The 12,500-nt window shown below is 44.8% G+C and overlaps 1 protein-coding gene across 4 annotated transcripts in view; it reads right to left on the bottom strand.

Annotated features, from left to right (window-relative positions):
* Window positions 1-12,500, bottom strand: part of dvl1 (dishevelled segment polarity protein 1) — a 91,077-nt gene that overhangs the window by 35,249 nt on the left and 43,328 nt on the right. The window contains exons 1-2 of one of the 4 annotated variants that reach the window (XM_062965851.1): window positions 6,106-6,416; window positions 1,944-2,454 (exon numbers count right to left, since the gene is read on the bottom strand). The exons of the other annotated variants lie outside the window; for them this stretch is intronic. Coding sequence (XP_062821921.1) covers window positions 1,944-2,127 — 184 coding nt within the window. The 5' untranslated portion in view covers window positions 2,128-2,454; window positions 6,106-6,416. Of the gene's footprint in view, window positions 1-1,943; window positions 2,455-6,105; window positions 6,417-12,500 lie in introns of those variants that run through there. 4 annotated transcript variants of the gene reach the window in all.

Below are 12,500 nucleotides of genomic sequence, written 5' to 3'. Positions count from 1 at the left end.
TGCTCTTTGGAAGAGGCCCTGCTCCCAGCCCCGCCCTTTAGTCCTAAAAGGCCTCTCAGGAGAGGTATAGAGGCTCAGCCCTGTCTCATGCTCTTTGGAAGAGGCCCTGCTCCCACCCCTAGCCCTGCCCTTTAGTCCTAAAAGGCCTCTCAGGAGAGATATAGAGGCTCAGCCCTATCTCATGCTCTTTGGAAGAGGCCCTGCTCCCACCCCAGCCCCGCCCTTTAGTCCTAAAAGGCCTCTCAGGAGAGATATAGAGGCTCAGCCCTGTCTCGTGCTCTTTGGAAGAGGCCCCGCCCCCACCCCAGCCCCGCCCTTTAGTCCTAAAAGGCCTCTCAGGAGAGGTATAGAGGCTCATCCTGTCTCATGCTCTTTGGAAGCGGCCCCGCCCCCATCCCAGCCCTGCCCTTTAGTCCTAAAAGGCCTCACAGGAGAGATATAGAGGCTCAGCCCTATCTCATGCTCTTTGGAAGAGGCCCTGCTCCCACCCCAGCCCTGCCCTTTAGTCCTAAAAGGCCTCTCAGGAGAGGTATAGAGGCTCAGCCCTGTCTCATGCTCTTTGGAAGAGGCCCTGCTCCCACCCCTAGCCCTGCCCTTTAGTCCTAAAAGGCCTCTCAGGAGAGATATAGAGGCTCAGCCCTATCTCATGCTCTTTGGAAGAGGCCCTGCTCCCACCCCAGCCCCGCCCTTTAGTCCTAAAAGGCCTCTCAGGAGAGATATAGAGGCTCAGCCCTGTCTCGTGCTCTTTGGAAGAGGCCCCGCCCCCACCCCAGCCCCGCCCTTTAGTCCTAAAAGGCCTCTCAGGAGAGGTATAGAGGCTCATCCTGTCTCATGCTCTTTGGAAGCGGCCCCGCCCCCATCCCAGCCCTGCCCTTTAGTCCTAAAAGGCCTCACAGGAGAGATATAGAGGCTCAGCCCTATCTCATGCTCTTTGGAAGAGGCCCTGCTCCCACCCCAGCCCTGCCCTTTAGTCCTAAAAGGCCTCTCAGGAGAGGTATAGAGGCTCAGCCCTGTCTCATGCTCTTTGGAAGAGGCCCTGCTCCCACCCCTAGCCCTGCCCTTTAGTCCTAAAAGGCCTCTCAGGAGAGATATAGAGGCTCAGCCCTATCTCATGCTCTTTGGAAGAGGCCCTGCTCCCACCCCAGCCCCGCCCTTTAGTCCTAAAAGGCCTCTCAGGAGAGATATAGAGGCTCAGCCCTGTCTCGTGCTCTTTGGAAGAGGCCCCGCCCCCACCCCAGCCCTGCCCTTTAGTCCTAAAAGGCCTCTCAGGAGAGGTATAGAGGCTCATCCTGTCTCATGCTCTTTGGAAGCGGCCCCGCCCCCATCCCAGCCCTGCCCTTTAGTCCTAAAAGGCCTCACAGGAGAGATATAGAGGCTCAGCCCTATCTCATGCTCTTTGGAAGAGGCCCTGCTCCCACCCCAGCCCTGCCCTTTAGTCCTAAAAGGCCTCTCAGGAGAGGTATAGAGGCTCAGCCCTGTCTCATGCTCTTTGGAAGAGGCCCTGCTCCCACCCCAGCCCTGCCCTTAAGTCCTAAAAGGCCTCTCAGGAGAGATATAGAGGCTCAGCCCTATCTCATGCTCTTTGGAAGAGGCCCTGCTCCCACCCCAGCCCCGCCCTTTAGTCCTAAAAGGCCTCTCAGGAGAGATATAGAGGCTCAGCCCTGTCTCGTGCTCTTTGGAAGAGGCCCCGCCCCCACCCCAGCCCCGCCCTTTAGTCCTAAAAGGCCTCTCAGGAGAGGTATAGAGGCTCATCCTGTCTCATGCTCTTTGGAAGCGGCCCCGTCCCCACCCCAGCCCTGCCCTTTAGTCCTAAAAGGCCTCTCAGGAGATGTATAGAGGCTCAGCCCTATCTCTGTCCCACCAGAGGTCGGTAGCACCCACTTTGGGAATCACTGTCTTAGAAGCAAGTATTACAAGACTTCCACACGATACCCAATACATACAGAGATAGACAGGCGGCGGAGCTTCTGGGTAGCACTTGATAGGTTCCAGCGGCCTCAAAAGGCGATGCCTCCAAGGGCTGCAGGACCTCCGGTCGCGGCTCGCTATCCACGGGGAGCAAACGGGTAGCCGCTGGGGCTCCCTGCGCTCTCGACACAAGCACCCCAACAGCGACGAGGTGGCCATTTCGGGGCCTCCCTTAAATTGGCCACTTGTGAATTTCCAAAAGAAGGTGAAGAAGATACCAAACACCCCCAGACGTCGAGACGCAATCAGAACCAAGAATGTCGAAACGAAGGAAGGACGGCACACAAACACAATTAGCTCTCCGGCTGCGACATCAAACAAAATCTGGAGATTCAGGATCAAACTGAATGGCCCTTGTGGTCTCCTCCAACTCCATAATATTATGAAATCATGGAGACGAGGGCAACGGCTGGCTGCTTCCGTCGCGACAAAATCCTACGGGGTTATTTTGCTCTGCAACGGAGCAGTCCAAAACAACAACCAAAGCTGCAGAAAACAAAACACAAGCGGTTAGCATCTTCTCTCCAACCCTAGGCAAAGGCAGGCAAAGCTCAGACTACATCTCTCGAAAGCAGGATGGGTCAGAATAATGTTGCCTCTTTTCTTATTTCAAAGACCAATGAAGGGGCGGAAGGATCATGGAACGTACAGGATAAACTCTCTTAGCCCATAAGCCAGGGCGAATTCGCATGATTGCTTTTGACCCCCAAAAGTAGATTACAGCGATGGGGGAGGACTGGCGAGATGAGCGTTTTTCCAATAATAATTGAGGGATAAAAGGGATGCAAAGGCCTAGATTAAGGCTTGGATATGTCCAAAAAGCAGACAATTTCCACTTCAGGGTTGTTGTATGTCTTTCAGGCTGTGTGGCCTTGTTCCAGAAGTATTCTCTCCTGACATTTCGCCCACATCTATGGCAGGCATCCTCAGAGGTTGTGAGGAATATATGTCCATGTTCTAGAAGTATTCTCTTCTGACGTTTCGCCCACATCTATGGCAGGCATCCTCAGAGGTTGTGAGGTCCGTAGGCCCGTTGATGCAGGGACTACGAATACACTACACTCACAGGCGCTTAACTCTGTGATGCATTCATAACTGTGACGTAGGATTCCAGCCAGCCTTCCCATATACATATACCTCACAACCTCTGAGGATGCCTGCCATAGATGTGGGTGAAACGTCAGGAGAGAATACTTCTGGAACATGGACATACATGGCCTGACGTTTCGCCCACATCTATGGCAGGCATCCTCAGAGGTTGTGAGGTCTATGTATATGGGAAGGATGGCTGGAATCCTATGTCTCAGTTATGAATGCATCACAGAATTAAGCGCCCGTGAGTGTTGTGTATTCGTAGTCCCTGCGTCAACGGACCTACGGACCTCACAACCTCTGAGGATGCCTGCCATAGATGTGGGCGAAACGTCAGGAGAGAATACTTCTGAAACATGGAGATATATTCCTCACAACTTCTGAGGATGCCTGCCATAAATGTGGGCAAAACATCAGGAGAGAATACTTCTAGAACATGGACATATATTCCTCACAACCTCTGAGGATGCCTGCCATAGATGTGGGCGAAACGTCAGGAGAGAATACTTCTGGAACATGGCCATACAGCCCGGAAAACATACAACAACCCTGCAATCCCGGCCATGGAAGCCTTCAACAACACAATTTCCACATCGTGTTGTTGAAGGTTTTCATAGCCAGAATCTCTGGGTTGCTGTGAGTTTTCCTGGCTGTGTGGCCATGTTCCAGAAGCATTCTCTCCTGACGTTTTGCCCACATTTATGCCAGGCATCCTCAGAAGTTGTGAGGTACGTTGGAAACTCGGCAAGTGGGATTTATATATCTGTGGAATAATGTCCAGGGTGGGAGAAAGAACTCATGTCTGTTGGAGGTGAGTGTGAATGTTGCAATTGGCCACCTTGATTATAATATAACAAATAATAAAAAACTTTATTTGTATTCCACTCTGGTGGATTCGCATTAATAATAATAAATAATAATAAATACTGTATATACTCGAGTATAAACCTAGTTTTTCAGCCCTTTTTTTAGGACTAAAAAGCCCCCCTCGGCTTATACTCGGGTGAGGGTCCTGGTTGGCTTATACTTGGGTCAGCTTATACTCAAGAATATATGGTACATTTATTATTTTTCTCTATTATTGGTATTATTGACATGAAACAACCAGGGCCAGCTAATCACCTCCCAACGTTGAAATCCACAAGTATGTGGACAATAGCAACAGAAAGGAGGAAACCATAGAAATGAACAATATTTGGCTACCAGTATTAAAATACTCTAAAATCAGGACAGTAAATAAAGAGCAACACTAAAAAACAGAGGGATTCCAGTCTTGAAACAACCAGGGCCAGCTAATCACCTCCCAACATTGAAATCCACAAGTATGTGGACAATAGCAACAGAAAGGAGGAAACCATAGAAATGAACAATATTTGGCTACCAGTATTAAAAAAAAATCTAAAATCAGGACAGTAAATAAAGAGCAACACTCAGAAACAGAGGGATTCCAGTCTTGAAACAACCAGGGCCAGCTAATCATCTCTCAACATTGAAATCCACAAGCATGTGGACAATAGCAACAGAAAGGAGGAAACCACAGAAATGAACAATATTTGGCTACCAGTATTAAAAAAACTCTAAAATCAGGACAGTAAATAAAGAGCAACACTAAAAAATAGAGGGATTCCAATCATGAAACAACCAGGGCCAGCTAATCACCTCCCAACATTGAAATCCACAAGCATGTGGACAATAGCAACAGAAAGGAGGAAACCATAGAAATGAACAATATTTGGCTACCAGTATTAAAAAAAAACTCTAAAATCAGGACAGTAAATAAAGAGCAACACTAAAAAAACAGAGGGATTCCAGTCTTGAAACAACCAGGGCCAGCTAATCACCTCCCAACATTGAAATCCACAAGCATGTGGACAATAGCAACAGAAAGGAGGAAACCATAGAAATGAACAATATTTGGCTACCAGTATTTAAAAAAAAACTCTAAAATCAGGACAGTAAATAAAGAGCAACACTAAAAAACAGAGGGATTCCAGTCATGAAACAACCAGGGCCAGCTAATCACCTCCCAACATTGAAATCCACAAGTATGTGGACAATAGCAACAGAAAGGAGGAAACCATAGAAATGAACAATATTTGGCTACCAGTATTAAAAAAAACTCTAAAATCAGGACAGTAAATAAAGAGCAACACTAAAAACAGTAAATAAAGAGCAAGACTCTGAAAACAGGGGAAATCAAGACTGGAAATAATTAGGGCCAACTAACATCTCCCAACAAAGGATTCCCTCAGGCAAGAAGCAGCCAGGCTTTGAAGCTGCAAGGCTATTCAATGCTAACCAAGGTGGCCATTGGCAACATTCACACTTGCCTCAAACAAACAAGAGTTTATATGAGTTTATATGAGAGCCATGCGTGAGTTAGGGCCTTTTACCCTAGCACTTAAGACCTGGCTCTTTACTAGAGCTTTTAATCTATGTTAATTTTATCAATATTTGTATGTATGTATTTTTATCCTTTACAATTTTATCTTGTAAATCGCCTAGAGCATCGTGGATGGAGAGCGATTAATAAGTAATTAAATGATGATGATGATGATGATGATGATGATGATGATGATGAAGAGTTCTTTCTCCCACCCTGGATATATAAACACCACTTGCCTAGTTTCCAAGAGACCTCACAACCTCTGAGGATGCCTGCCGTAGTTGTGGGCAAAACGTCAGGAGAGGCTGCTTCTGGAACATGCCCATACAGCCCAGAAACTTCACAGCAACCCATTGTTGTCAAGTTAAACGTATAAGCAGACATCAACAAACAGAAGCAGGCTGTCCAAACGTGTGTGTAAACGGCATAGCTTAATCCACAGCCTTAATTCAAAACAAAGCGCTCGGATTTAAGCGAATATCATTTGGAGAGCTTCTGTGGGATTAGGGGTGGGGGTGACATCTGAGCGCTTTAGCTTTCTAGGACAACAACATCAAACAAGGGAGTGTGTCCTTAACAGAGAGCATCCCGGGTCTCCTCAATCCCACCCAAAGAGCATCCCAAACCTGCGGTCAGAAATCCTATCCGGTCAAGCATACCTGCTCTCCAAGGCTGCAGACTTGCTCTGTTCCTCGAGGGTCCCATTACACTAGATTCATCCTGCTTCGAGACACCTTAAGCCACCCCAGCTGGCATAGTCGGATTTGCCTCTGCCCGCCTCGCCCCAGGTTTAAGCCAATGAGAGCAGAGCTATGCAAATGTTCTCCATGCATGAGACAGGGCTGAGCCTCTATATACCTCCATGCAGCCACGTTTCCTACTATCTCCTCGTTTGCTGGTCAGGAGAGCAATAAATAAAGAAATAGCTCCCTTCAATCCAGTGGTTCACAGGCCAGCGCAGGTAGATTGCCTCATAATAATAATAATAATAATAATAATAATAATAATAATAATAATAATAATAATAATGAGACAGAAGGCCTGATCCTTGCAGCCCAGGAGCAAGCCATCAGAACAAATGCAATTAAGGCCAAGATTGAAAAATCAGCTGATGACCCAAAATGCAAACTGTGCAAGGAAGCTGACGAAACCATTGATCATCTCCTCAGCTGCTGTAAGAAAATTGCACAGACAGACTACAAACAGAGGCACAACTGTGTGGCCCAAATGGTCCATTGGAACTTATGCATCAAGTACCACCTCCCAGCAGTAAAGAACTGGCAAAGGTCGTGGAAAATGAACACGCAAAGATACTGTGGGACTTCCGAATCCAGACTGACAAAGTTCTGGAACACAACACACCAGATATCACAGTTGTGGAAAAGAACAAGGTTTGGATAATTGATGTCGCCATCCCAGGTGACAGTCACATTGATGAAAAACAACAGGAAAAACTCAGCCGCTATCAGGACCTCAAGATTGAACTTCAAAGACTCTGGCAGAAACCAGTGCAGGTGGTCCCGGTGGTGATGGGCACATTGGGTGCCGTGCCAAAAGATCTCAGCCGGCATTTGGAAACAATAGACATTGACAAAATTATGATCTGACAACTGCAAAAGGCCACCCTGCTGGGATCTGCACGCATCATCCGAAAATACATCACACAGTCCTAGACACTTGGGAAGTGTTCGACTTGTGGTTTTGTGAAACGAAATCCAGCATGTCTATCTTGTTTGCTGTGTCATACAACATCGTTGTGTCAATAATAATAATAATAATAATAATAATAATAATAATAATAATAATAATAATAACAACTTTATTTTTATACCCCGCCCCATCTCCCCGAAGGGACTCGGGGCGGCTTACATGGGGCCAGGCCCGATAAAACAAACAAAACAGTAACAAAGCAATAAAACAATTATCCCAGTAAAAAACATCAACATCAATAAAAACAATCATTAAAATCAACAAGCAGGACACAGTGTTAAAAACAGGAGACTTTTGCCCTCATGAGACAAAACAGGAAAGGTAACCATTTCTGCACTGATATGTGTTGGAGTTCAACCCCACACTGCCTCTCTTTCGAACACTAGAAGAGATGAAGCTAGTTAAAGTAGCTCAGACCCAGTTCTTTACTATGAAGAAATGTAGTCAGCTTGCCTCCTAAGCTCTAAATTCTTGCTGTGAGCTGAATCCTCAACTATAAGTATCCCATTTTTGTTTCTTTGCCTCCTAAGCTCTAAATTCTTCACAACCACATGGCACTTCATGCTCTGCTTGCTGTGAGCTGAATCCTCAACTATAAGTATCCCATTTTTGTTTCTTTGCCTCCTAAGCTCTAAATTCTTCACAACCACATGGCACTTCATGCTCTGCTTGCTGTGAGCTGAATGCTCAACCATAAGTATTCTGCTTTTGCATATTTTGGATGCTCTGATGTATTTGAGAGTTTTCCCCAATTTACAAAGAAAATGCTAAATTCTTCACAACCACATGGCACTTCATGCTCTGCTTGCTGTGAGCTGAATGCTCAACCATAAGTATTCTGCTTTTGCATATTTTGGATGCTCTGATGTATTTGAGAGTTTTCCCCAATTTACAAAGAAAATGCTAAATTCTTCACAACCACATGGCACTTCATGCTCTGCTTGCTGTGAGCTGAATGTTCAACCATAAGTATTCTGCTTTTGCATATTTTGGATGCTCTGATGTATTTCAGAGTTTTCCCTAATTTACAAAGAAAATGCTAAATTCTTCACAACCACATGGTACATTGGGCTCGGGCGGTGGCGCAGGCTGGAGAGCAGCTGCAATGAATCACAGGAGGTCATGAGTTCAAGGCCCGCTCGGAGCCTATGTTTGTTTGTCTTTGTTCTATGTTAAAAGGCATTGAATGTTTGCCCATATGTGTAATGTGATCCGCCCTGAGTCCGCTTCGGGGTGAGAAGGGCAGAATATAAATGCTGTTAGTAAATAAATAAATAAATACTTCATGCTCTGCTTGCTGTGAGCTGAATGCTCAACCATAAGTATTCTGCTTTTGCATCTTTTGGATGCTCTGATGTATTTGAGAGTTTTCCCTAATTTACAAAGAAAATGCTAAATTCTTCACAACCACATGGTACTTCACGCTCTGCTTGCTGTGAGCTGAATGCTCAACCATAAGTATTCTGCTTTTGCATATTTTGGATGCTCTGATGTATTTGAGAGTTTTCCCTAATTTACAAGGAAAATGCTAAATTCTTCACAATCACATGGCACTTCATGCTCTGCTTGCTGTGAGCTGATGTATTTGAGAGTTTCCCCTAATTGACAAAGAAAATACTAACACCAACATGCCATCTCTTTTGTGATTTTAAAGACTGAATTCTGCATGTTTGCCTCCTGAGCTCTAAATTCTTTACAGCCACATGGCACTTCACGCTCTGCTTGCTGTGAGCTGAATGCTCAACTATCAGTATCCCATTTTTGTATCTTTGCCTCCTAAGCTCTAAATTCTTTACACCCACACAACACTTCACACTCTGCTTGCTGTGAGCTGAATGCTCAACCATAAGTATTCTGCTTTTGCATATTTTGGGTCGTCTGCTGCATTTGAGAGTTTTCCTTAATTTACAAAGAAAATCCTAACACTAGTATGCCGCCTCTTTTGTGATTTTAAAGACTGAACTCTGCATGTTTACCTCCTAAGCTCTAAATTCTTTACAGCCACATAACACTTCACTCTCTGCTTGCTGTGAGCTGAATGCTCAACCATAAGTATCCTCTTTTTTTTGCATATTTTTGATGCTCTGCTGTTTTTGGGTAGCTTTTCCTAAGAGAAAAAGCACGTGCAATCCTGAAATGCAAAATTAGTTTTGAAAGAGTATAGGAACTCTTCAGATTTCAGACTGTGGGCAGTTTGGATTTTTTGGAATTGAGAATTGTGGGCAAGGAATACTCAGCCTATATCTCCAAAAAGGAGGAAACCTTCTCTGCCTTTTTGATCCAATCATGGACCAGTCCCATTTCCCGCATGACATCCGATGGAGGCCTTCCAGGGGCACTTGACTTCCAATGCGCCCTTGTTCTTTGTCCAGGACCAGCTGGCCAAGGCCTTCAAAACAGGGCCTCCTGATCCTTCCTGACACGGAGCCATTGCTCTGGAGATCAAAGCCTGTCCTTCTCAACGTTTATCAGGAGACCATGACCCAAGGGGTCCAGGAAACGCTCAGAAGTGGACACTCCAACAGGCCCCTTGAAGCCAGGACAACAGAAAAGCACTTCACAAAGGCATTAATCACGGCAAAAGGCTTGAACTGACAACTCAAGTTAATAAATGTCAGTGCAACCCTGCTTTGGGAGACTGTTCAGCGAGTGGAGAGTCATCCCAATTAATGGAGGAGTCTACCCTAACCAGCAGTTTCCATGATCAGAAGTCAATCCTGTTCTCTCACCTTCCTTTTTCTTCTCTCTATTGGGGATTCCCTGTTGCACTCCATCTACTCAAAAGCTGTTGCCATGGGCTTGTTTGCCCAGTCAGTCTCCATCTGCTGAGCTCATTTCATCCCTCCTTAATCTGCCCAGCCAGAGCCCTTGTGTCCTTTTCTGTCATTGGCATGCACTGGCTGCATTTTTCTCTGGTGCCGGACACCCTTTTTAAATTCTCTGTATTATTCTCAGCAGATGTACATACATACATGCTGTGGCACTTCGTCTCCTGCCTTGTCACAAGGTCAAACAAGATCTGTTCTAGAACTCCAATATGCCGATGATAATGTAGTCTGTGCGCATTCAGAAGAAGACCTACAAGCCACTCTAAACACCTTTGCAGAAGCATACAAGAAGCCCAGCCTCTCATTGAACATTGAAAAAACCACAAACAGCAGAGCATCAAAAATATGAAAAACAGAAAACTTAAGAGTTGAGCATTCAGCTCACAGCAAGCAGAGCATGAAGCGTCATGTGGCTGTAGAGAATTTAGAGCTTAGGAGGCAAAGATACAAAAACGAGATACTTCTAGTTGAGCATTCAGCTCACAGCAAGCAGAGTGTGAAGTGCCATGTGGCTGTAAAACATTTAGAACTTAGGAGGCAAAGATACAAAAACATAATACTTCTAGTTGAGTATTCAACTCACAGCAAGCAGAGTGTGAAGTGCCATGTGGCTGTAAAGAATTTAGAGCTTAGGAGGCAAAGATACAAAAACGGGATACTTATAGTAGAGCATTCAGCTCACAGCAAGCAGAGCGTGAAGTGCCATGTGGCTGTAAAGAACGTACAGCTTAGGAGGCAAAAATACAAAAATGGGATACTTATAGTTGAACATTCAGTTCACAGCAAGCAGAGCGTGAAGTGCCATGTGGCTGTAAAAAATTTAGAGCTTAGGAGGCAAAGATACAAAAACAGGATACTTCTAGTTGAGCATTCAGTTCACAGCAAGCAGAGTGTGAAGTGTCATGTGGCATTTTTTTAGTAAATGTTTTCAATACATCGTGATATGGGGGTTGGACTGGATGGCCCATGAGGTCTCTTCCAACTCTACTATTCTATGATTCTATATTTTGGTGCTAAATTCGTAAATACAGTAATTACAACATAACATTACTGCGTATTGAACTACTTTTTCTGTCAAATGTGTTGTATAACATGATGTTTTGGTGCTTAATTTGTAAAATCATAACCTAATTTAATGTTTAATAGGCTCCTTAATCCCTCCTTATTATCCAACATATTCGCTTATCCAAGGTTCTGCCGACCCATTTAGCTTGGATAAGTGAGACTACTGTAGATACATTCTCAATAAATACTCTTCCTCGTTGAGGACTGCAGACTTGAATTCCAACCATTGTTACTTTTCTTTATTTGTCCCTTTTCCAATAAAAGTTTTCATTGAAAATAAGTAAAAATAAATAAATTCATAGCCCATCCGTTCCCCACGACCAAGCATTAATCCACCGACGAGGCGTTAAAGTTCCCATTGTAAAGTCGACAAACAACCGAACGGTCCATTTCACAAGCGGAGACACAATTATGGCAGACACTTGACACCTGCAGCGATGGGGAAAGAACAACAACGGCCAGCCGGACCAGCCACCTAAAACATTCGGGAAGTCGGTCCCTTAATTACCTTCATAATTAAGACCCCGCTTTTCTTGGGAAACAGAAGGAGGGAGAAGAGATTTCAACTTTGTTCGGGGTCCTGAGAACCAAACTCCCCGGCTCCTAATTAACTTCCACGCTGTGCTTTTTCTCCTTTTCACGGGATCCGGTCGACGTTCCCAACCCTCAAGCGGATCTCTTGTTCTCAAAGGCCTGTTTCAGAAAACTCCAGCAGAATATCTGCTAATTAGGCCCAAGGTCTAATTCGATAAAAGAGGAAGGGCAGATATTGTTGTTTATTGAAACACGCAGACAAAACGCCACAAAAAGCCCTCTCGCTTGTTTCCGCCGTTCAATTATTATTTCTCCGTCGCACAACGTGCTCTGTCTGAGAATTCACCCACCACACTACAAAGTGAGTTTTTTTGTCTAATGCAGTGGCTCCCAATCTGTGGTCCGTGGACCACCAGTGGTCCCCAAGAACTAAAATATGGTCTGAATTGCTGCATTCACTGTTAATGTGGGATTTGTGTATTGATAGTGTTTAAATGCAATTTGTGTCTTGGTTTGTATTGCATACTCCAGAGCAGGGATCCCCAAACTTTTTAAACAGGGGGACAGTTCACGATCCTTCGAACCGTTGGAGGGCCGGACTATAGTTGACCACCGAGCAATAATAATAATAATTATTATTATTATTATTATTATTATTATTATTATTATTATTATTATTATTACGGCTGGGTGCCGTGCCAAAAGATCTCAGCCCGCATTTGGAAACAATAGACATTGACAAAATTACGATCTGCCAGCTGCAAAAGGCCACCCTGTTGGGATCTGTGTGCATCATCCGAAAATACATCACACAGTCCTAGACACTTGGGAAGTGTTTGACTTGTGATTTTGTGATATGAAATCCAGCATATCTATCTTGTTTGCTGTGTCATAATAATAATAATAATAATAATAAT

Source organism: Anolis carolinensis, unplaced genomic scaffold (assembly GCF_035594765.1).
Source record: "Anolis carolinensis isolate JA03-04 unplaced genomic scaffold, rAnoCar3.1.pri scaffold_15, whole genome shotgun sequence".
NCBI lineage: Eukaryota > Metazoa > Chordata > Lepidosauria > Squamata > Dactyloidae > Anolis > Anolis carolinensis.
The sequence above is the reverse complement of the archived record's forward strand: the minus strand, read 5'-3'. Positions and strand labels throughout refer to the sequence as shown.